Source organism: Vespa crabro, chromosome 22 (genome assembly GCF_910589235.1).
Source record: "Vespa crabro chromosome 22, iyVesCrab1.2, whole genome shotgun sequence".
In the NCBI taxonomy this organism is placed as follows: domain Eukaryota; kingdom Metazoa; phylum Arthropoda; class Insecta; order Hymenoptera; family Vespidae; genus Vespa; species Vespa crabro.
The window spans coordinates 801,623-827,500 of record NC_060976.1 but is presented as its reverse complement, the minus strand read 5'-3'; the positions used below and the strand labels follow the sequence as shown (position 1 = coordinate 827,500).

The 25,878-nt window shown below is 28.5% G+C and overlaps 2 protein-coding genes across 6 annotated transcripts in view; both read left to right on the top strand.

The window, feature by feature from the left end:
• The window catches only part of LOC124431625 (A disintegrin and metalloproteinase with thrombospondin motifs 18), an 88,079-nt gene extending 68,432 nt beyond the window's left edge, over positions 1-19,647 (top strand). For 4 of the 5 annotated variants that reach the window (XM_046979731.1, XM_046979732.1, XM_046979730.1 and 1 more), the window contains exons 4-17: positions 6,706-7,150; positions 8,433-8,752; positions 9,366-9,640; positions 11,178-11,324; positions 12,823-12,973; positions 13,090-13,179; positions 13,435-13,750; positions 14,803-14,930; positions 15,121-15,368; positions 15,478-15,595; positions 15,774-16,036; positions 17,475-17,989; positions 18,377-18,550; positions 18,635-19,647. In XM_046979731.1, the coding sequence (XP_046835687.1) occupies positions 6,706-7,150; positions 8,433-8,752; positions 9,366-9,640; positions 11,178-11,324; positions 12,823-12,973; positions 13,090-13,179; positions 13,435-13,750; positions 14,803-14,930; positions 15,121-15,368; positions 15,478-15,595; positions 15,774-16,036; positions 17,475-17,989; positions 18,377-18,550; positions 18,635-18,786 (3,342 nt within the window). In that variant the 3' untranslated portion in view covers positions 18,787-19,647. Of the gene's footprint in view, positions 1-6,705; positions 7,151-8,432; positions 8,753-9,365; positions 9,641-11,177; positions 11,325-12,822; positions 12,974-13,089; positions 13,180-13,434; positions 13,751-14,802; positions 14,931-15,120; positions 15,369-15,477; positions 15,596-15,773; positions 16,037-17,474; positions 18,004-18,376; positions 18,551-18,634 lie in introns of those variants that run through there. The other variant, XM_046979734.1, reaches the window with a different exon arrangement.
• A 746-nt stretch (positions 19,648-20,393) lies between these two features.
• On the top strand, positions 20,394-25,796 carry LOC124431628 (cullin-5). Its single transcript, XM_046979739.1, has 11 exons — positions 20,394-20,484; positions 21,042-21,251; positions 21,407-21,586; positions 21,697-21,838; positions 22,002-22,316; positions 22,423-22,895; positions 22,980-23,243; positions 23,344-23,499; positions 24,082-24,362; positions 24,591-24,714; positions 24,851-25,796. The coding sequence occupies exons 1-11, from the start codon at positions 20,467-20,469 to the stop codon at positions 25,043-25,045; spliced, it is 2,358 nt and encodes a 785-aa protein (XP_046835695.1). The 5' UTR covers positions 20,394-20,466; the 3' UTR covers positions 25,046-25,796.
• The last annotated feature ends 82 nt before the right edge of the window (positions 25,797-25,878 follow it).

Genomic DNA, 25,878 nt, shown 5'->3' with positions numbered 1-25,878 from the left:
CGCAAGGTACTAGCTCGCGAGTCTTGCATTACATCAAACAACGCGAGAGAAGTAGGGAGGATGGGTGCTAAAGGAGAAAATGAAAAAGAAAAAAGAAAATATGAAAGAAAAAGAAAAAAAAAACAACTAAAATATCACAGAGTAAGGATACGAAGATATGTTTACGGAGTTAAAAAGATTAATTATTAACTTATACTACATCGTGCACATATGTTAATACTTTACCTCATCGATTCGAACTAATCTCGGGATAAATAATACTCACTTATTTTAATTTTATTTATTTAATTTTCATGCAATTCAAATTATTCAATTGGTTTTATTACATATATATATACATATATATATATATATATATATATATATATATATATATGTATATAATGTTTCAAACTATTTCTTAATTAATTGAATAGCTTGAACATTCAATTAATATTTCCATGAAAATAAATCTAGCGACTTACAATTTTATTTGAAAATTTGAAAATTTATTACCGAAAGGAGCTAAGCTTTAATATATAGAACAATTTAATATTAGAAAAGGATAGATATATGAGCAATTTATTATCAAAATGGTTTAAATCCGTTTTCCTTGGCAACAGGATAATTTAATGATTTACATTTCAATCGATTTGCAAAAAAAAATATATTGATAAGTGGAAATAAGTATTATCCATGTACTTGAAAAAGTAAATCAATGTAATTAAATTCAATCAAGCATGCTTTTTATGAGAATTGTCTAAATAAAAAAACAAATTAATTGCTTTTATATATCGATCATAAGGGTTAAATTAAAACATCCCGTTCATAATTGTGAAAATAATGAAACATTAAAAATTCTTATTATCAATTGAATCACGCCATTTTTATTCGAATCAGATTTTTTGAAGACAACGGCCTTATACCATTATATAAAAGAATTATTTTTATTTTTTTATTTTTTTTTTTATTTATTATAAAACAATTACTTTACTGAAATATTTATTAAATTATAAGTTCGATTATGCTTAATTTATTTAACTATATTCGGTTTTTTATTTTCGATCGTTATAGTTAAAAATATATTACAATAATATTTATGGTGTACATTTTCTCCTTTTTTTATATTCTTGGTAAGTGAGCAACTGTAAATACGTTTTTTGCATTATTTTTAAAAAACAAGACACTTATATCTTATTACTAATCCTAATCCTAAATTTAGATAACGGTTTTAAACCATTCATAATATTGATATATATATCAATATGTATATATATGTATATGTGTGTATGTATATATATATGTGTATGTATATATAAAGTAGGACTGATATATTCTGCTTTAACATAATTTTACTAGGTAGCTTACCATTGGTTAATTAAATTTGCCAAAAGTTAACTTGCAGGACTTTCATAAAAAATGATTTTGCAATTGTAATTAACGAGAAGACCTATGTACTTACATTAAACAAGGTATATATAATAGATATTTTAGAAATGATTTATCGCTGTTCATAATTAAAAAATTCACATTAAAATTATAAATATATTAATTTTTTAATCGCTCTATTTCTTTTCAAATAATGTAATTATATTGGTTTCATAATAAACATCCCACACAAATGAACATATAAATATGTTCTTATATATTTTAAATATATTCTTATGTATTATAAATATATTCTTATATAGATGAATATGTATTATTATATATAATAATTATAAGAATATATATAATACATTTTATACATTCATAAAATAATATATATATTATTAAAATGTATAATAATTATTATTATGTATAATGTATAACATTAATTATATTTTATACATTCATTAAATAATATATTATATATATATATATATAATTATAATATATAATAATAATTATTATTAAATATATAATATATAATATAATAATTTTAATACATATAATATATATTATATAATATATAATAAATAAAAAAATATTATATATAAAACTTATATAAGTAATAAGACGAAAAGATTTCAATCGTTAGATCGTCTTTCGAAATTCCAGAGAATCGTATAATATCGGTCGTGCTACTTGTGATGTCGCAAACGAACTTTCATACGATTAATGGCAGAACAGGCGTGCATCGGACGGCACGATGCAATTGACATTTATAATAATTTATCGAGATTCTAATAAATCGCGCTCGTACTGTCGTACTCTCAAGAAGGGTAGCTGTACCAATGTGAAACAAACAAGGTTATTCTCTCCCCCTCCCTCTCTCTCTCTCTCTTTCTCTCTCTCTTTCTCTCTCTCTCTTTCTCTCTCTCTTTCTCTCTCTCTCTTTCTCTCTCTCTTTCTCTCTCTCTTTCTCTGTCTCTTTCTCTCTCTTTCTCTCTTTCTCTCGTTATCTCTTTAGCTTTCTTTTATTCTCTTTTCGATTATTAAAAAGCTTTGAAACTTGAAAATATGATTTCATTGGATAACTTAAGACCACAAAGAACGTTTCCTGAAGCATTCGGGAAATTAACTTTTCCTTTTAATAAATATTTCGACTACAAACTCAATTCAAATGTTCTAGAATTATATTTATTATTTCAAACTTTTTTATTAAGACAATCCCTTTACAAATTCTCCTTCTTCGTTTTGATTATTTCAGGTTATTTATTTTCTCTTTTCTATATTATTTATTTTCTTAATCAAATGTACATACATATTAATTGAAAATTAAGGGATCAGTCGAACATTTCGTTTGTTAGCTGCAATAGAAAAAAAAAAATATATATATATATAGAAAAATTACATATATATATATATATATATAAAGAAAAATTACATCACTTCATATATCGAAAATTTTAAAAGCACGAAATATTATATTCAAAATAAACCAAAAGTTTAAAAATGTTTAATTTTTTGTACAGAAATATTCTGTATTTTAGTTTCTTTTAATTAATTAAATACTTTAATGAATTATCTTTAAAAAAATCATCAAACCGATATAAGTCTATATATATTGTATATATATATATATATATATATATATAATGGTTAATTTGTGAAGTATGCTATGTAGAGATAATTGTAATTCTTATAATTAATTAAATTGAAATTTAGGAAAAATTAACTAGGACAAATTATAAACGCCATTAATCGATTAACACTTGAAATATTACAAAATATATAATTACTAGACATCGATTATGCATACAAGAAAATAGTCGACGCTTTCAACATTTATTGATTTAAGTAAGCTATTTATTTTCTTTTTTTCTTTTTTCTTATTATTTCAACTCAATTTTAAAGTTTTTTTCTTTTCGATTAATCAAAGTTAATAAAATGATAAATAAACTTATTGTAAGATCGTCTTGTACGTTTTTGATTTTTTCATTGCCTTAAGATTGTTTATATGTATATGATCGTTTATATTGAAAATAATTATAAACAATAATATCTCGTCAATTATTAAGACCTAACAGATCAATACTTGTTTAATAATTTTTTCAAAATAATTGATCGACTATTAATATATTTGACGCACGAATAAAACATTTCCTTTGATACAAATATAAATGTATTTTTCTATTTGCTTCTAAGAAGGAAGACCATTAAACCGGCCCTTAATTTATAATCCACATTTATACCGACGCTTGTTAGATCGCAAGTATAAATCATGAAAAGAGTTAGGTCTGACGAAAAAGGATAAAAAAAAAAGATAATAAAAGAAAAAAAGAACATATGGCAATGAATTATTCCATATATCTTTTAAAAAATATTGTTTATCATGAAAAATATTGTAGAAAAAAAAAATTGAGTACGATGCGATGAACGCTTTAGAAAAGAAAAAACATTAAAAAGAAAAAAGAAAAGAAAAAAGAAAAGAAAAAAGAAAAGAAAAAAGAAAAGAAAAGAAATAAAATGGAAGGATAAATCCGAGAGATAAGTCGGTGAACCATAAGCAAGATGGTACATGTTAGAGAAGACGTAAAATGCGGGGTAAGGGCTAAGAAAAAGTAAGGGGATAATTATAAAGCGGTTTTCTTCGGTTCGATATAACGCAAGAACACGTGGGAGAAAGAGCGTACACCATTGGTATGCTCTTAAACAGCAAGGAATATAAATTATCTTACGATGTACACGGGATTAATCGAATTCTGCAAAATGGGACAACTAAAACGTGACCGCATATAAATATACAGGGTGATACTTCAACACGTGGATTACGTTTCAAGAGTATTTTTGAAATAAAAATAAAAACGAAAGGAAACGAAAGAAAACGAATTTTTTTGCAAAAATTTTTCTCCTCGCATTTATTCCTCTTCATTTTCTTCTTTCATTTTATCTTCTTCTATTTCAATTATGAAAATACAATTTGTTTGGAAATAATTGTCTTAAAAGATAAAGGAGCAATTATCTTGAGTTTAGATAAAAGATAATTAATATTTGAATATCTTCTGTTAAAGTAAAATAACAGATATATATATATATATATATATATATATATATATATATATATATATATATATTAATGGAAATGAAAATATAAATAATTCTACCATCCGTGTAAAGGAATTTCGTTGAATTCTGTCATCGTTAAACGTTTTAAGATACACCCTATATACATATTTCATATCTTTCATACTACATGAGTCTCATATTGTGGCGAACCAATTAAACTGCTACGGAAGGATACAAATGGCTTTTTAGTCGGGGACTCAACCGGCACGTGTTTGCTTATGATTAGTCGCAATTCTCTGAAGAAGAACGTGACTGTGTACAACGAAGTAACGGATGTTCAAGATAGATCGCCAGATCGACGATAACGTTCTTATTTATTTCCTATTCGCAAATGAAATTAACCGATTTCAACTTTGAATCAATTTTAAATGGAAATTTCAAATTTTTAAATATGTGTATATATGAGTGTTTATTTATTTGTTTCAATCGGATTAGCATATTTCAAAATAAAATCATAACTAAATCGAGTACAAATAATTATATCGTATTATTCTTCATCTATTCTTTAAACAGATATATATATATATTTATATATATATATATAAAATATAATTTAAAATTTTATATACATATAAGAGAATATATTATGAGAATATATGCATGAATATATTATACTCTTATGAAAAAAAAATTTAAAGAACAATCTTTGAAAAATATTTAGACCTATAGAGTATCGCGAAGAAAAGAATCTCTCCTTATATGTCTCTCCGCTCGATCGAACTTCAAGAGAGAAGTGAAAGAAGTTCAAAGAAGGCGAGATTCTTTCTCTTTGAAAAGTAGAAGGAGAAAGAAGAGAAGGAGAGAAGAGCGTGTGGAGGGAAAAAGAGAGAAAGGGTTAGAAAGGAGAGGAAATAAAGTAGGTAGGTGAGAAGAACGAGTCGTCTGGCCCCATACAGAGCTGAGTCATGTACTCATGGGCCTTTTTTGCCCATATGCTGTGGGGCCTTTGAGGAGAAGGCCTCTTTTCCCACTCTCATCTTCAACGACCTTCCTCTTAGATACCTATGTGAGATTGGCGCCATGATTTATTTTTCACGGTCCGCATTCGATGGCTAGGCAAAATAGCGAATTGCCTTCTCGACTCGTCTGCTATTTTCGTGCCCTTTTCATCTCGCCCTTTCTACTCAAGGGGATAAACCTTATCCTACTTTATTCTCGACTCTCCTTCTTTCTTTTTTCTTTTTTTCTTTATTTTATTTTGTTTAGTTTTTTTTTTTCGTTTCTTTCTTTCTTTTTTTGCCTTTATTTCATTCCCGCATTTCGATATCCGTTACCAATGTTCAAAGGAACACGACGAGAGAACCGGAACGACACTGATCGATGTTCAACCTCTGATACAAATCTTGCACTTTCAGCGTTACCATCGACATTTAACACTTCTCATTTTTCTTTTATCCGATCGCCGCTTAAAATTTAATCGTATTTATTAAATTAATCCAGTCGTATAACGAATTTTATTCGTTCGAAAATTTTATTATTTCAATTTAATGATTTAAAAAAGACAATATAAAAAGCAAAGAATAATAAAGGCAAGATATATTTTCATATTGATATTTAAGATCGAATCTGACGATATTGATCTTTTCAAATTGCTCGTAAATAATCGTTTGAAACGTGAACATTAAAATGTTATCGTACAAGTTATTATTATAGAATAAGAAAGTGGAAATATTCCTTACCAAAAAAAAAAAAGAAAAAAAGAATAAAAAATGAAAGAATTATTATAGAAGGAGAAAGTAGAAATACTTTTGCTTATTTGTTACAAAAATAAAAAAAAAAAACAATTAAAAAATTTATTATAGAAGAAAAAAGTGGAGATATTTCTAGTTATTTTTGTTGTAAAAAAAAAAAAAAAAAAGAAAGGAAAGAAAAAGAGGAAAAAAGGAAAAAGTTATTATAAAACGAAAGTGAAAATATTTTTACTCATTTGTTATAAAAAAAAAAAAGAAGAAGAAAAAAGTATAGAAAAAGAAAGTAGAAATATTTCTACTCATTTGTTACAAAAAAAAAAAAAAAAAAAAGAAAAAGAAAAAGAAACAAGGAAAAGAAAAAAGAAAAAAAAAAGCTAAACCGTTCGCTGACAATTCCCAATGTCCTGTTCCTCAAGAGGAGCAATAGTTTTAGCAGGATATCTCTCTTCGATCGGGCCAACCTTGTCCGTATCTGAAAGAGAAACTTTAAGCGGGAGAGACGCGTCTGCGGGTAAGACGAGACCGACCTGGTTTTGTGTTTCAGGCGGGTGTGCTACACAGTGCGGATGGCGAGTTCTGGATGGAACCAGTCGCCGTATTATCGAAGAAAGGGGAACTAAGAAAGGAGGAGGAAGAGGAGGAAGAAGAGGAAGAGGAGTTGAAGAAGGAGGAAGAAAAGATGGAGAAGGAGAAAGAGGAGGATGAGGAGGAGAAGAAGAAGTTGGAGAGACACGAGAGAAGACGGAGAAGGATAGAAAAAGATCCGAACAAAGAGGAAGAGAGAAGAATAACGAATACCGAGAAGGATAGAACCTCTTGGATCCGCAATGTACCTTCTTCCGGCGACGGCAAAGGTGCTCGTCCTCACCTCGTTTTCCGGCGGGCAACCGAGAAACGAAGGCGTGAGGTTGGCGCCGGCCTGCCAGCTCGAGCAGCCAGACGCCGGCGCAAAAAGAAGAAGAAACAGGAGAGAAACTGCGGCACCCGCGGTGAGAGAATACGACCTGACATCGGCAATACCTTTATTTATTTATTTACTTACTTTTCTTTTTATTTTTCTTTTTTTTATTCTTTTCCTTTTACTTTTTCCGGTAAGTCTTCTTCGCTCTCTCTCTCTCTTTCTCTCTCTCTCTCTCTCTCTCTCTCTCTCTCTCTCTCTCTCTCTCTCTCTCTCTCTCTCTATCTATCTATCTATCTATCTATCTATCTATCTTTCTGGTTTTTGATTACATCTGACTTCTGTGACGAAGAGTATCAAGTTATTTTAAAAGAACAAAACAAGATATCCAATAAATTAATATGAATAAATTATATATTACAGCTACCCTTACCTCTTCCTGCTCCTCCTCCTACTCCCCCCCCCAACTCCTCCAATCATTTTTTCTTAATAACTTGTCATTGATGTATCGTCGAAAAAATTTCTAAAATCCATGTTTTAACATGTTTTCGATCTACTTCGTTAATACTTCATCCAGTTAATAAGATTTAATTATTTATGTGTATGTGTATATATATATGCCGACGATATGTTATGACGTTAAATTCAAAATTTCACGGGAACGAATATATGTATGTAACAACTTTGTATAGAAGGACAGTATGTTATTAAGATGAAAGGAATATTCATTTCCATGGGGGTCTGATCTAAAGCCACTTCGCAGTAGTGTCAAATGAAATCTTAATTACAACTTCAGAGATCGACCAATCTGCATAAATCATCGTACGGCAAAGCAAACGCCGAACGTGTCTCTCTATTAACGCGAAATTTTCTTCAACGGAGACACACCGATGGTAAAGAGAGATATACAGAGAGAAAAAGAGAAAGAGAGAGAGAGAGAGAGAGAGAGAGAGAAAGAGAGAAAGAAAAGATCGTTCGAGGTCCCTTGACGCGCCGCTCGATTAATATAAGCCAACGTTAAATACCTCGTTATAACAACCATTCGTCAAGAAGATTTACCGACGCGTTCCGTTACACGCTCGAGGTCACAATCGAGAATTTTTAAAGAAAGACGGTTGGTTCAATTTAACCCTAGAAAAATCAATGTCGTACGGCAATTAAATTCATACATGTATATTTTGCGCGTACCTATTTCATTGAGAAAAAAAAGAAGAGAGAGAGATAGAGAGAGAGAAAGAGAGAGAGAAAGAAAAAAGAATAAAGACAAATGATCTCCTTCAAAGTTTTCCTCGATCCACTTTGTGACGTTATTATAATTGATTCGACCAATGACGCATTTTTCAAGATGTTTGATTAGATCAAAATCTTTCCAGAACCACGACGATTGACGGAGACTCGTCTTGAGTGGCAAACGCAGCCTGGTCTGGTTCAAGTTCAAGGCCGAGGTCGAAAGAAACATCATCCAACAAAGTGGTGGCAACGTTCCAAGAGATCGATCAGTAGGCCACGTCACGTCGAGGCACTTGTAGTCGCAGATACGACGATGATGGCTTTTCATCAGGACGGCGACGTTGAGACTTATCTTTTGACGATAATGAACATGGTATCCTCACTCTATCTCGATCCTACCATTGGTAACTTCATTAACATAGTCGTCGTCAGGATCGTTCTCGTTGAAGATGAAGAGACCGAGGTATGGAACGATGATTAAAAAGATATGTTCAAGTACGAATTAATCGATTATCGATCGAAGTGAATGAAAGAATAAAATAAAAGAGAAAAAAGAAGAAAAAAAAAATAAAGCAAATCGAATTAAAACCGGTCGAAAAACTTTCCGATGCTTTATTTTATAAATATTACGAATATTGTTGATATTACAAACTCTTCTATGACCAAAAGTTTCTAAATTACATGTATCCTTGCCTTTGATAGTTCGCATAGTAACTTTTTCTTTTTTTTTTTTTTCTTTTTTTTTGTCATGATTAACGCATTGTTAATTTATACATTATTCCAGATCTGTTAATAATTTTCAACGACGTTTTGAAACAAAATTATTTGATCGAACAAAAGTAAACAAATATTTATTTAAAAATTAATATCTACTAATGATTTTTTTTCTCGCATGATCGAGTCGTTTGCTTTTTGTTGTTGTTTTTTTTTCTTTTTCTTTGTTTTTTTTAGATTTTAAATATAAAAATTAACAATGACCTTTTTTTTTCCCCCATTATACATTATCACGTATTACAGAAGTGCGATATCGTCTATAAATTTAATATACGCATATATGTATATTTGTCTGTAATCAGCAAGGATTGGATATCACAGTGAATGCAGACAAAACCCTCTACAATTTTTGCAAATGGCAGCAGAAACTAAATCCAGGAGACGATTCGCATCCGAATCACCATGACGTGGCGATTCTTGTGACCAGAGAGGACATTTGCTCGAGAGCCAATACACCTTGCAGCACCCTAGGAGTGGCCCACGTGGCCGGCATGTGCCAACCTGATCGTAGTTGTAGCGTCAACGAGGACAACGGTATCACCCTCGCGCACACGATCACTCATGAACTTGGACATAAGTGAGCATGATCTTTGACAAGAAAAGAAAAGAAAAAAGAAAAAAGAAAAAGAAAAGAAAACAAAAAAAAGAAGCAAAAGCATCTGTTGGGTTTGCAAATTAATTGGTAGCCTTTGTTTCCATAAACTTTTTGTTTATTTATAAAAAAAAAAAAATAATAATAATAATAATAATAATAATAATAATATACATTTTATTCTTCGAAACAATTGCCGTCAGTTTTAATATATTTGTCTTGTCTATCAAGTTATTTTTGAATACACACTTAAAAAAAAAAAAAAAAAAAAAAGAAAATGATGATTTTAAGCCACAAAAAATTCAATAAACGGTTGTATCAATGCTATTTGTCGTTTTTAAATGGGTATCGATTAAACGATCTTGCAGTGACCGAAACGAATGGTAATTAAAAGAGATTGAATATATTGCACGATAGAAAAGTTTTTATCCAAGGAAATACATAAAATCTGTTGTGACTTTTGTCGCATACGGCCGTCCATTGTCGTGGAATAAAAAGGGTCACTTGGACGAATTAATTGTTCCTAATATCGATCAGAATTAACAGTTTCATCGGATTTAAGTAGCTCATGTTATAGCGATTACTTTCACGTCCCGTCAAACGCACAACACCTTTTTTTCTGTGTAAAACGTTTTGCGGTTTGATACCGCTGATTCATTGGGATTAACCCACAATTCCCCCCCCCCCCCTTTAGAATTATCACATAACATCCACTTCTCATCAACAGTTATGATTTTGTATAAAAAAAAAAAAAAAAAAAAAAAAAGAATTGTGAAAGCAAAGAAAATGCTACGTGACGTAGCATCTCTTTCTATTTCCTATACTCTGATCACGTATAAAATCCAACGACCAATTTTCTAAATTTTATCCAACTTATACGAACGATTAGAAATTGTTTTTTAGATGACACGATGTCTTTCAGCAAGTTGTTTTTGTGTTTGACAAGCATTTTCTTTCAATAACTGATCCAATTACGTCGTCTTCAATCTTCTTTGAACACTTTAGAAATCAGATCGAAATTACCACTACAAAATCTTCGATATCACTTCTTACTCATGCTGTAAGCATTAACATTTTCATTCAAAGTATTGCAAATCATTTTCATGATCTCCGTAAAGATTTTTCTCTATTGATAAGAAAACAAAATTTAATACCTGATAGATACGCTGTGTTCATCGGACGACATCATGATGAATACTGTTTTGTTTGATTATGTAAACAAAGAGATTTATTTGTTTCATTTTATCTTATTCTGATAATTGAAAGAAATAAATTTGAACCCAAAATAAAATTATATAATTGGTTGAATGCAAGGGCCACGAATTTTTTTGTAGATCCAACATCTTCATCAGCTCTTTCCTGACCTAATATTATGTATTATGCAATATCAATGAGAAAAAAAAATATAAGCTTCTTCGTAGTCTTATTTATGTTACACGAGCAAAAGGAAATATTCATTTTCTTCGTTCTATCAGTCGATAGTCGTAGTACATGTTTTATCTCTCCTTTTTTTCTTTTTTAGCTTCGGGATGTATCACGATACGGAAAAAATTGGTTGCAGTAAACGCGATGGCGATACTTTGCACGTCATGACGCCCACTTTCGAAGTGGACACGGTCGGTGTCGCATGGTCGAGATGTTCCAGAAGAGATATTACAAATTTTTTAGAGTAAGTCTCTAACTTGCTGATATATGTATCTTTAGCTTTGACAGCTTGCATAATATTTTTTTTTTTTTTTTTTTTTTTTTATAATTAATGGATCACGAATCCACACATTTTTTTTAGATCTGTTTATAATTTTGACCAACATTTTACTAATTAAATTGAACAATTATTTGATCAAACAAATTTAAACAAATATTTATTGTTCGTATCATTATGTATTTTTAGAAAAATTATGTATTAGAAAGACTGGAGCAAGTTGATACAGAACCAAAGTGATATATTGAAATTATCTGGATACTATGTACATTTAGCTTGATCAGTATCAGATGTTTAAAATTTTTTGTTTATCTATTTAATACGATAGAACGTACGTCTGTGTACGTTGACAATAGCAATTATTATTTAATAATTTTCATTATTATGGAGAAAGAATATAATATTCGTATCGACTGTTCAATATATCTGAAGATACTATATAAAATTTAAACTCTAAATTAGTTCGACTTAAGTCATTTGAGAATGAAGTTATTACGTTTTTTTCTTTTACTTTGTTTATATGTTTCACATTCTTTTTATGAAGATATTTTCGTACAATCACTTCCTACGGGATAGATACCTCTGAGAATTGATAAAGCTTGTCAATTTGAAAAAATATAATGGTTGTATGTAACAGTAAAAAAAAATATTTTTAAAAAATCAATAAAAAAAGAAAAATAATTATAGCCTTCATACGATGAAAATAATTCATTCTTAAAATCTGAGCAAAGCGAAGAATGAATTCAATTTGTATGTTTTATAAAATGAGTTATACATAAAATATATAAGATATTCAAATATATCTAATATATATAATATATAGGATATTCTAATTAAAAATACATTCATTGTTACTCAGACTTGGAAAGAAATTAATTTTTTATTATTTATTCTGTCAATTAAATTTATTTATATTTTTTGTCATTTATTAGTATTTATATATACAGGTAAATTATAATTATATTATAACCAATGTGTCTGAAATAACATATCTTGAGTGATAAAAATTAGTTATTAAATGTCATATCAAGATATTTTACACGTGTATCAACTTATCCCGCAGTGGGGTAAATTGATACATTTTGATTTAATCAAAGGAACATTTTTTCATTTATTATATATATATATATATATATATATATATATATATATATGTGTGTGTGTGTGTGTGTGTAAAATATATATTATATATATAAAAAAAAGAAATATATATATATATATTCTGAAAAATTTAACTTACGATATTTGAAGACAAACGGTCGAACTAAATTTCAACATATTTTTTTATTAAGTAATTAATTCAAACAAAAATTGCAAAAATTAAAAACTGAAAAATTTCTCAACTTGTTCCAATCTCTCATATCTCTGTCTGTAATATAAATCTTATTAATATTTATGTTGCAATAATTGGAAAATAATAAAAAAAATATGTATTTCGTATTTTCGTTATCAACATTAATTTTAGTCAAGGAAAGGGTGAATGCTTAGAGGATGAGCCTGCGGATAATGATTATGCTTACCCGGATCTACCACCAGGAGCTATGTATAATGCTGAACATCAATGTAGACTTCAATTTGGCGTCAGAGATGCATCGGTCTGCTCTCCTCTGCAGGAGGTAAAACGTAACCGACACTGATTATCGTGAGCTCTTCGTTAAAAGAAAGTAGTACTAATTGGCGATTAATACGAATTAATGTCATAAGTAATACAATATAACCATTATTCGTCCAGATTTGTTCTAAATTATGGTGCATCGTCGATGGTTCCTGTACTACCATGTTACATCCAGCTGCACCTGGAACTCATTGTGGAAAACATATGGTACGTCTTTTAAACTTATTTATTTTTATTTTTCACTTTTACTTTTTTTCATATTATTAATGATAATTATAATAATTAAAATTAAATAAACAATATATACTATAAAAATATATAACTAAAATTTGCTATCCTATAAAATATATTATGACACAGGGATTATAAATATATTATACAATATTTTTTAGTTTATAATTTTATTTTAAACGTATCATAAATAATAATAATAGATAATATATTATAATATTATTGATACAGTGGTGTCAAAATCAAAAATGTGTGCCGATCGTCGATCGGCCTCATCCAATTGACGGCAGTTGGGGTGAATGGGGCTCTTGGAGTGAATGTTCGAGGAGTTGTGGTGCTGGTGTGTCGATCATTGAAAGAAAATGCGATCACCCGGAGCCAGTGCATGGTGGAAAATTTTGCATCGGCGAAAGACGCCGATATAAAATTTGCAACACAGAACCTTGTTTGGAAGGAACACCCAGCTTTCGTGCAGTCCAGTGCAGTAATTACGATGGAAAGGAATACAAAGGCAAAAATTATACTTGGTTACCTTACTTTGATCAGAGTGAGTTTAATTATTAATTTTAAATTTGTACTAATATGAAAATAAATACGGACTAATTTATGAAATATGTCAATATTGTATTAAAATTGAGTCGAGGTTATATTCGATATATACTATATAGTGTACCTACTATAAGGTATTTTATATTATATACCTTATATATATATATAATATATATATATTATATACCTTATATATATATATATATATATATATATATATATATATATATATATATATAAGGTATATAATATAAAATAAATTTGATTTATATGGAAGTTTTGTACTACAAATTCAACTTTTTGCTAATCAAATTAATCTCTTTGCAAATCAAATTCACCCATTTACAAATAAAATTCACTCTTTTGTAATTTTATTGATAGTTTTTGCTTTAATTATTGATAATTTGATATTTAAGCCGTTTAATAAACGTAGATTAAATTATTTTTGTTAAATATTAAGCGTACGATTTTGCATAAATCATTATTCCTTCACATATCAACACTAATATCAGAATTTTTATCTCAGTATTTTCCGAACACAAATTGATAACAATATTATCTAAACTTTGATAATATGTTGCAATAATATTAAATAAATACGATCACGTTTAAAAATTTTGATTTTGATGCTTTGCAATATTGCATACAATCACAATTAATTAATTTCGAAATTTGCAGGGTGTTATAAAAAAGCTAATTCATCATAGAGAAGAGTATTCGAAAAAATTGTTAAATAAATTTATTTTTATCTGATTAGGTTTCCATATTATTATGAATTATGACGAATTTTTAATTATTATTAAATAAATATTTTTCTGTGCAAACGTATCTTTGTATTATAAAATTTCGTATTTCTTAATAACAAATATATATCTGATTATAATTTTTATTATGAAAGCTTAAGAGAAACAAATTTTTAGAGAAACTTGATTTCCAAAAAGGTTGTATTTGATTTGTGAAAGGACAAATTTGATTTGCAAAAAATTAATTTTGTAATACAGATCCTATATAATCAATATTTAATGTTTCTCCTATATTGTTTTGTTATAGCCGAACCATGTGAACTTTATTGCACTGACATAGACGAAAGCGTGATCGTTCCTTGGGGTGAAGCAGCCCTTGATGGTACGCCCTGTAACGTCGGTAGTCGAGATATGTGCATCGCCGGAATATGTAGAGTCAGTATTCTTTCTTTCCTCCTCTCTCTCTCTCTCTCTCTCTCTCTCTCTCTCTCTCTCTCTCTCTCTCTCTCTCTCTCTCTCTCCCTCTCTCTCTCTCTCTCTCTTTCCTTCAAAAGAAGAAAAAAAATGTATCCAGGACAAGTTAGCGTAAAAACCAGAATCAATCTTAATTTTTATCCGTTTTCAGAAGGTTGGCTGCGACTGGACCGTTGATTCAGATGCCACAGAAGATCGATGCGGTATCTGTCATGGCGATGGCACACAATGTGAAACTACTAGTGGGATCTATGACAAAAACGATGGTCCTGGATACAAGGAGGTCATCGTGGTACCTACTGGATCACGTAATATCAAGATAGAAGAAGTTGGCAATAGTAAAAACTACATTGGCATTGGAGTACCAAAATCTGACAAGTACTTCCTTAATGGAAAACGGTACGTAAGTGTACGGTAATAAAAACAAAGAATTATCGATCTCTTAACACTTGTATCTGATAAAGATTTGTTCGAACTGAAGTCTAACGCCAGGATACTAATTGGACAGGCAGATCACTCTGGCAGGAGAATACGAAGTCGCCGGAACTCCGGCCCTCTATGAACGTGATCGAGATAGAGAAAAGATCAGAATACCTGGCCCTATCAAAGAAGACATTGCGGTCTACGTGAGTATCGATAATCCTTGAAATAACCTGTTTATTCACTATTTATCTTTACGTTTGAACTATTCTTTTTCGTGAAAAAAAAAAGAAAAAGAAAAGAAGAAAGAATTAAAAAAATAAATAAAACGAAAAGAAAAAAAGAAATGATCGTGAAACATCTAATAAAATCGCATCGTTTCAGTTAATTTATAGAGGACACTATCGGAACTTTGGTCTGCGTTACGAGTACACAGTACCAAAGAAGGAACCTGATCGTGCTCCAGAATACGTTTGGATATTTTCCGATTGGTCATTATGCACGGTAACCTGCGGTGGTGGTACACAAACATCTCGAGCTCTTTGCCAGGAAAAAAAGAGTGGTGTCGTGGAAGAGCACTTTTGCAACGTCACGATTAAGCCAGAAACTAAATTACGTAAATGTAATTCAAACCCTTGCCCTGCCAGGTTTGTATGAATAATTTAGAACATAGGTGGACAATAAGCGGTCCACCACGGGTCGTATGTGACTTTTTATAAGAAAAAACGAATACCAATATTTGACACCACCGTATCTTGCAGTGAGCTGCATATTTTTTTTTTTTTAAATATGAAGCGATAGAATAATGACTAGTATACTTAAGTAATTAAGAAACGGATTAATCGATGATGAGAGTTGTACGGCCCGCAGCGGAAAAAAGTTGTCCACCTATGGCTTAGACTGTTAACACTTTGACGGTCGGAGTCAGCTAAGTAAACGTGAATTATATTAACCAGATATTATCAGTTTATATCATGTTGATGTGACTTCACTTAAGCAACAGTTATTGTCTGGCAACACGGCCTGATATTATCTTTATCTAATTATTAGATTTAAATTTCAATTAACATTTTTCACAACTTGTTCTATTATTTCTCACAATTTTAAGGACTTCATTTAGAAATCGTGAAATAAATACCGTTAAAAATGTTTGATGATAACGATAAAGTAAAAACTGAAAATCTATCAGACATTGGTAACTAAATATCAGATAATATCGATATCTAATCACTATAAGATTTAAACGGCGAAAATTAAATTGTAAAGATAAATTATTAAAATCTATTGACCCTCAATAATATTAGGTTGGAAATTATGAGACGAGCGTTTTTGTTTAGTCATTTATTTTCATTCAACACCCGTTTCATAGTTTCCAACATAATAAATGATTCCGATAAAGACGAGAATAGTTTCAATAAAAAGCAAATTGTAATGGTCATGTCAAGACAATGTTCTCAATATATCTTTATGAAAGAATCAATACTGTACTTAACGATTGTAATACATTTAAACTTTGTGGATAAAAATATACTTAGACTCTATATGAATCAAGATTACTCGGCAATGGTTTAATGAATTTATTTGAAACGAATCGTTATGATAAGCAACAAAAAGAAAACGATACCAAAGCAAACAAAAATAAAAAGTGGATACCAAAAAAACAAAAATAAAAATAAAACGTAATCGACGGAGCAAAAAAAATTTTGGCTTTGATAATTATAATGGGAATAAAAATAAAAAAAAAAAAAGAAAGAAACAAAAAAAAAAGAAAAATAAAAAATAAAATAAAAGCTAAAGAAAGATGAGTGTAGATTATTTTATAACTGAAATAATTACGATTCTTATCTCTCCTTACTATAACAATAAATATTACCGGCTATAAATCTTCGTGAAAAAGTTTTTGCAAAAAAATTTTAATAATTGCTAGCAACAAATGTAAATCTTTTATCTGATGAAAAGTGCATCGATCAAAGTGCATCCGTCAAAGTGTTAAATGAATTATACATATAAGGAACAATTGTAAAAGAAAATATTTCATAGCATTAAATCAATTAAAAATATTCTTATATAACATCCATTTCGTAGATGGTGGGTAGGACCATGGCAAATGTGTCCTGTAACATGCGGCGAAGATGCTTTACGTAAAAGATCGGTGATGTGCGTTTCATCGGGTACAGGAACGGATCGATCCGATTTAGCTTTACCGGACAAAGATTGCGACAAGGACGCTAGACCCGAAGAAGTAGGTCCTTGTCAAAATTTACCACCATGCGGATTATCCTCGGAAATACCTTTGATAGTCTATACGGAAAACAAAGATGCGTCCTTTTACAATGTCAGTTCAAACGATCACGATGATATCACATTGATCGATGGCCTGACCACTGCGGAACCAGAGATCCTTGAATTCGATAATGTCTTCGATGAAAATCCAAACAATTCCATGTACAATACAAAGTCTAAATGGATTCTTTCGAGATGGAGCCATTGTTCTTACGGAAAAAGAAGTAGAAAGGTCACTTGTTCAAATCCAGGAGATTGTAATTTGGATGACAAACCTATCAGTGTGGAGGATTGTTATGAAGGAAAGTGGATCGTCGGTAAGGTGCTAATCGTACGTAACACTATGATGATGGTCTTCTGCGTTCGCTTGAAAACAAAAACAAAAAAATAAAAAGAGAGAGAGAGAGAGAAAGAAAAAAAATCCTCTCGATTATAAATGATTGAATTAGTAATTGAGAAAAAAACATCATGATAGTAGAAAAAATGTTAAATATTTCCTACTATTAAATACATGTATATGACTACTAATACTACTATAATTAGCTCTTATCCCTTTAATCTCAAATCGAAAGACCAAATTTATGTCTTCGTGACGAAAAGTAATTTTAATAATCGTGATAACATAACGTACTATAATTAATAATCATTAATATTGCAAATCTCTTTGATAACGTTTTAATGTTTGTTTTTTTTTATTTTTTTAGGGATTTGGGGAACCTGCAATGCAACTTGTCTCGTAAAATATGGCGTAAGAAATAGAAAAGTCGAGTGTCGTGATCGAACAACAAACTTATTATCCAACGATTGTAATTACGAAAGAAAACCAATTGGTAATAGACGATGTTATTACAGAAAACATTGTACCAACGAGAAGGATGGTAATTATTATATTTATTTCATTTTAATTCGATCGAAAATGATCTACTATGTCGATGATATTAATAAGTTTCTTCTATTCTTAGATTGCAAGGATAGTATAATACCTTCGTCGATGTGTGCAACTTATAGACGGATATGCGACGTTTCCTCGATCGTACGAGAAAAATGTTGTGCCACTTGTTTGAAAAAACGTAAACAACATATTCGTCACAACAGAAACATTTTTGAAAAATAATTTACGTCCCTGATAATGTTTTGATAATCTCATACAAAACGACGTCGTTAGCCTTATTATTACTTTTCTTTTTTTTTCTTTTTCTTTTTTTGTTTTTTCTTTTTTTAATTAATATTCTTCACCATATCCCAGCTTCTATCTAAATAAATGGAAACATTCGACGTCATGAAGATCAATTTTAATTGTTTAATGATCCTAAATAAATATCATCGAATCTACGAATCTTATCTCGATCGATCCTATTTATTCGCATTTATAATATCATTTGAAAAATTTTGTAACGCTTAATCGTTTTAAGCAAAAACAAATAATAAAAAAAAAAAGGAAAAAAAAATTGACATCTATTTTCAAATTATGCTTTACGTGATAATCATCATCATCATCATATCTCTGCGTCATAATAAACGATATAAAAATTTTTGTTATCGTATTTATTTATGTAACAAGTTTATGTATCACATCTCATTGACACGTTACTTATTTCCTCCTGAATATAATAACTGACAATATCTTTAATGATTCTCTTGAAATTTCAATAAAAAACTAAATAAAAAGAATGACATAAAAATTAAATATTATTTTATTAAGGTTTTAAAATCGATTAAAGGATTAAATTAAGTTAAAACTTTGTTTAAATATGGACTATATCTTTTGAATATAGATCTTATTGGTTCTTAAATTTTAAAATACATTATCTTACAATAATCCTAAGTAACAGCATTGTTATAGCCGATACTTTGTAACTATAGATGTAATTACATTTTCATCTTAATTCTTCCTATAATTCTTTATGTTACATGAAATATATGTAGGTACTGCTAGCATAGACACAGTAATTGCTATTCCACCAATTAATTTTTCCTGAAAAAGAAGAAAATTAATATCATAGAAATAATTGTTGTAACAATAACAAAATTTAGTAATGCAATAATATACAATCTATTAAACAGTTAAACTTTGACTTAAACGATAAAACGTATGATAAAATTTACATAGATTACCATATTCTATCTTTTTAATCCTTTTGTTTAAAATTGAATTGACCAAAAAAATATTAATTACAAAAATCCAATAATATTATCTAATAATATTTAAAGAATAATATTTAAAGGACAATGAAGAAATTACATAATGTCATAGAAATAAAAAGAAAACTTACAATAAATGTTACTTTGACGGAAGGAGGTAAATCAACAACGGTTCTTCGTTGTTGTACAATCATCTGTTTTGCCAATCGTGCATTTCCAATTGTCTTTTGGATAGCAAACATTTTGCTTTTTGTTAAAGAATTCTAGTTATCAATTAAATAATATGCTCCCAGGATGTTCAGTACAACGGCATGAAATAGATCTACCAATAGATGTATCATACATAGAGACGATAATACTATTCGTTTATGTTCGCTAAAGATTAGGTGTGCTCGATTTGCTCTTTGTGAGCACAAATTGGCGTAAATTTTATCGTGTTGATATTGATTGACCAATAAGAACACTTTACAAGATATTAACTTCGTTGCTATTGATTGATTTTTATTTTTCCTTTCCACATTACCTCCAATTAAAACTTTCTACGTTCATTTCACTAACACAGAAAAGGAGTTTTTTAATATAATCAGTTTGCAACACTGCACGGGTTCATTGGCGTACTCAGACTAAACATAGGATATGTCAAAATTTTGTGATGGCGTCGATGTTAAAGGTTAGTTGTCACTAAATAAATATTAGTTAAAAAATTGTTTAAATATATTATTGATTTGTTTTTCAACTTGTATATATATTTATTTAGAACGTTCTATGTTTTATACTATTAAAGGGAGATTGTATTTTTTAAAAAAATGTATGCAACATTTAAATATAGACAAAAATGTATTGTTCAATAACGGTCAATTTTTAGGTTTAAATTTATTTTTAGTATTGTTTATTTATATTAGAATTTGTTATTTTTTGATATGCATTTTAAATAAGAATTATTTTCAATGAGCAAAAAGTTTCCATAAATGTAATAAAATTAAATAATTATAAGTTAGGAAGAGAAAGAGAATAAGAGGTAGATTTTCATATGTGAAATACATTATTGTTAATAATAGTTATTAATCGTATGATATAATTTTAGTATTAGTTCTATTTAATTGTAAAAATAAAAAAGTTTGTACGAGCAATTAATATAGCAATTAATAAATTGTAAATATCGTTCATTTGTAATATATATGGTAATAATAAATAATACAATCTAGTAATTATAGATGTATTTTTCAGAATAAAGATGAATTTACATTTGAAGATAAATGGCCATACATGCACCCTATAATATTGAAACTTCTTAACCAAGAACCAGTAACACATGCAGAATGGCAAGATTTATTTTACTCTATTCACTTGGTATGTATGTGGGATGAAAAGGGATCTACAAAGTTACGCAATCTTCTTAAAGAAAACATAATGGATTTTATAAAGCAAGCTCAACAAGTAAGAATATCATTCTTTTAAACAACAAAATTATAATATCTTTTCATTCTATTTATTATATATAACATCATATTTTAAGATGATGTTAAAATACATTTTTCCAAATTATAATAATTTTAAGATATATACATTCCTTAAATTTGCACTTTATATAGAGAGTATTAGCGCATCAAGAGGAACAAGCATTATTAAAGGCATATATAGCTGAATGGAGAAAGTTTTTTGCACAGTGCAATTATTTACCTACGCCATTTGGACTATTAGAAACATATCTTGCTGGAAAAATTAGTTCTAGTGTACCGAAGAGAAATCAGTCTGATGATCTCGTCAGGAAAGTATGATTTTTATCATATCTGTATATAATATATATATATATGAATATATGAATATTGTCTAATCGTATATTTAAATGAAATAATTTAACCATATCATGTTTTCAATATAGCTGATGTTAGATAGTTGGAATCAAAGTATATTTGGTGAAATAAAACAAAGACTCCAAGATTCGGCTATGAGATTAGTACGTGCTGAAAGAAATGGGGAAGCATTTGATTCCCAATTAGTTATTGGTGTTAGAGAATCTTATGGTATAAATAGATAAATATTATCCTACTCTGATTATATTTTCTTGTATTATTTTTATAAATAATGTTAATAGTATATATTTTTTTTTGTTTTTTTTTTTTTTTTTTTTTTTTTTTAATAATAATTAAAATTGTAACGTAATATTTTAATATCGTTTGCTTTTAGTAAATCTGTGTTCAAATACAGCCGATAAACTACAGATCTATAGAGAAAATTTTGAAGCTGCCTATATAGAAGCAACAGAAGCATTTTATTGGGTCAAAGCGCCAGAACAATTGTCATTACATGGAGTAGAAAATTACATGCGCTATGCAGAATCTAAATTAAGGGAAGAAGAACTACGTGCACAAAAATATTTAGAACCAAATAGCGCAAGTGTACAACTTTTAACTGATTGTTGTGTAAGAGTTTTAGTAGCAACTTTTAAATCAGTTATACTTGCGGAATGTCCAAGAATGATACAACATCATCAAACGGACGGTAAGTTCGTTTGTACTTTTAAATATTTGAAATATTATATTTTATCTAGATTTTATATTTTAACCAGTATCGAAATATTTTTGTTACTTTTGATCTATGATTACAGAACTTCGATTAATGTTAAAATTAATGGATAGAGTATCAGAAGGGGTTGGTCCTATGTTAAGAAATCTTGAAGAACATATAGCAAGTGCAGGATTAGCAGATATGATGGCAGCAGTAGATTTTATTACTCAAGACTCGGAAAAATATGTAGAAAGATTATTAGATCTATTTAGACGATTTTCCACTTTAGTGAAAGAAGCATTTGATGATGATCCACGTTTCCTTACTGCACGAGATAAAGCTTACAAGCTCGTTGTTAACGATGCTACAGTTTTTAGACTCGAATTACCTGCTCGCCAAGCTTCTGGCATCGGTACAACAATTGTAAACAATAAACCTAATAATAATAACAATGGACAACCAGAATCAAAATGTCCAGAATTGTTAGCTAATTACTGTGATATGCTTCTTAGAAAAACTCCATTAAGTAAGAAATTAACTTCAGATGAAATAGAAAGCAAATTAAGAGATGTGGTCGGTACAAAGTGCAAATTTCATTCTTATTTCTTATTAAAATAAATCTTATTAATAAATAATTTATTTAATATTTCATTTCAGTTACTTGTTTTAAAATACGTACAAAATAAAGATGTTTTCATGCGTTATCATAAGGCACATTTAACAAGAAGGCTTATATTAGATACATCAGCAGATTCTGAAAAGGAAGAAAATATGGTAGAATGGCTTAGAGAAGTTGGTATGCCTGCTGATTATGTCAATAAATTAGCCAGAATGTTTCAAGATATTAAAGTATCTCAAGATCTTAATCAACAGTTTAAAGAACAATGTCGTGCTGCCATCGCAGATAGCATAAATATAAAGGTGATAGTATTCATTGTTATATTTGAGATGTAACATCTTTTTTAACAGACCGCTACAGATCTTACAAATAAAATCATAATACACAAATTTTTGTATATAGATATTAAACGCAGGTGCCTGGGCAAGAGGTAGTGAAAGGGTTACTGTAAGTTTACCTTTACAACTTGAAGATTATATACCAGAAGTTGAAGAATTTTACAAAAAAAAGCACAGTGGACGAAAGTTACAATGGTATCATCATATGTCAAATGGCACGGTAAGAATATATACGTGAGCTTTTCCAATAATAATATGAACAGAAAATATAAATATCTGTATATTATATATCATCCATAAAAAATTATAATTAGTTTTATAAACCTAATCACGTCATCTTTCCGTATGTTTTTAACAATCTATTGAATCAAATTCGTTGTGGATTAAAGTATAAACATTTTTAATTAATTTATTTTTAATTAATTTACTTTTAAATAAAACCATTTATATAATAAAATCAAAAAATCACTTTGTTCAATGAATTTTATTCCTTTTTAATAATGTAATATTCATAGATCAATAAGTACTAATTTAATTATATCTATTAATTATTTAAATATATTAATATATATATATATAAAACTTACGTATATATATATATATAATTATACGTATATATTTATGTATATATAATTTAATTATATAATTAATATATATATATATATATATGTAACTTACATAATACAAGAAAAATTTTATTTATTTAGTAACAAAGAGGGGTATTTTGTAATTTTTCACAAAGTACAATATCCCGATTCTAATTTTCAGCATCATCTTGCAACCAATTTGGATGGTGTTCCAGATAACATTTTCCAACCAAGTGGGTCGCTTCGATGTGGACGTCACAACATTTCAAATGGCTGTTTTATTTGCTTGGAATCAACGGCCTTTTGAAAAAATTTCTTATGAGAATCTTCGTCTTGCTACAGAACTTCCTGATCCAGAGTTACGACGAACGCTATGGTCGTTATGTGCTTTTCCAAAATTAAAACGTCAACTTCTTTTAGTAGAACCACATGCATATAGTCCAAAAGATTTTGGGAACGATACAAGATTTTGGGTGAATCAAGAGTTTGCCATAGTGTTAGTATATAATAAATTATTATATCACTTTTATATATATATATATATATATATATATATATATATATATATATATATATATATATATATATATATATATATATATATATATATATATATATATATAAAAGTATTATATATTTTTTTAAGTTGTTCCTTTGTGGTATATCAATTTTTCTCAATATTTTTTAATTTCTGTATACATGATACATTTTATTTATTTTGCAGAAAAAATGGAAAATTACAAAAAAGAGGAAAAATAAATCTAATAGGTCGATTACAATTATCTACGGAAAGAAGTAAAGAAGAAGATAATCAATCAATCGTACAACTGAGAATATTACGAGTTCAGGTATTTTAATTATTTATACATATATACAATTATTTTTCTGATCGTTATGTTAATAATATTATGTATATATGTATATATATGTATATATATGTGTATATATGTATATATATGTATATTACTTATGTTGTACAAATAGGAAGCTATCATCAAGATTTTAAAAATAAGAAAGAAAATTAGTAATGTTCAATTACAAACTGAGTTAGTAGATATATTAAAAAATATGTTTTTACCAAGTAAAAAGATGATAAAAGAACAAATTGAATGGCTTATTGAGCACAAATATATTCGTAGACACGATGACGATATTAATACATTTGTGTATATGGCGTAACACCGAAATATATATCCATATAAAATTGTTCAAACTTCTATTATTAATATTATATTTTTATAAAAATTGAGTTTTCCTCGTGCAAAGATGTATACTTGAGAATAGTAAAAGATACAAAGATATATGACATTCTTTGTGAACTCCAAAAGAAAAGAATTGGACGGTTAGTAACCTTATGTGGAATTACAAATAATATAAGAAGTCATATCACTCCAATGGACATGTATTCGAAGAAACAGGGGTAAAGCATATAAGAAAGATCTACAAAGTATCTTAATAGCAACATACTATGAGCAAGTATGAATATGTATAATTTGTTAGACTTCTTATGTAAACTTTGAAATATGTTACACAAATAACGTGTATAAAGTTTTTACTTCCTTATAATAAATTATTATTCATAATGAAATCTATTATTAATAAATATTAAAATAAAATCAGGCTAATCGAAAGATATTAATTTTTACATTTTGCTAGTTTATCCCATATAATCAACTTGCAACTTGATTTTATCTTCCAAATAATTTTGACAATTTCAATATCGCTTTTCTAGAAATGAATTTTAAATATTTTGGAAATAGGTAATAAATGGCCTATAATCTTTTGTATAAATGTATCACTTAAATTATTCCCTGTGAACTTATAAATCGTGAAATACTTAAGTAAACATAAATAACAATATCCTGTATAAAGCTTTTATATTATTTGAATAAGCTAATAAAAAATGTAAGAATATACGACTTCTATGAAATAATGACCATGATTATTTCACAAACCTATCTATTTAGAAATTATTAAGTTTAATTTTAAATAGCATCTCTTATTTCTGATAA

What these genes read in the sequence shown, in the direction of transcription:
- LOC124431628 (XM_046979739.1), top strand. An exon ending in ATCATATGTCAAATGGCACG is followed by an intron (nt 23,500 to 24,081) that starts GTAAGAATATAT and finishes ATGGTGTTCCAG; the next exon opens with ATAACATTTTCCAACCAAGT. An exon ending in TGAGAATATTACGAGTTCAG is followed by an intron (nt 24,715 to 24,850) that starts GTATTTTAATTA and finishes TTGTACAAATAG; the next exon opens with GAAGCTATCATCAAGATTTT.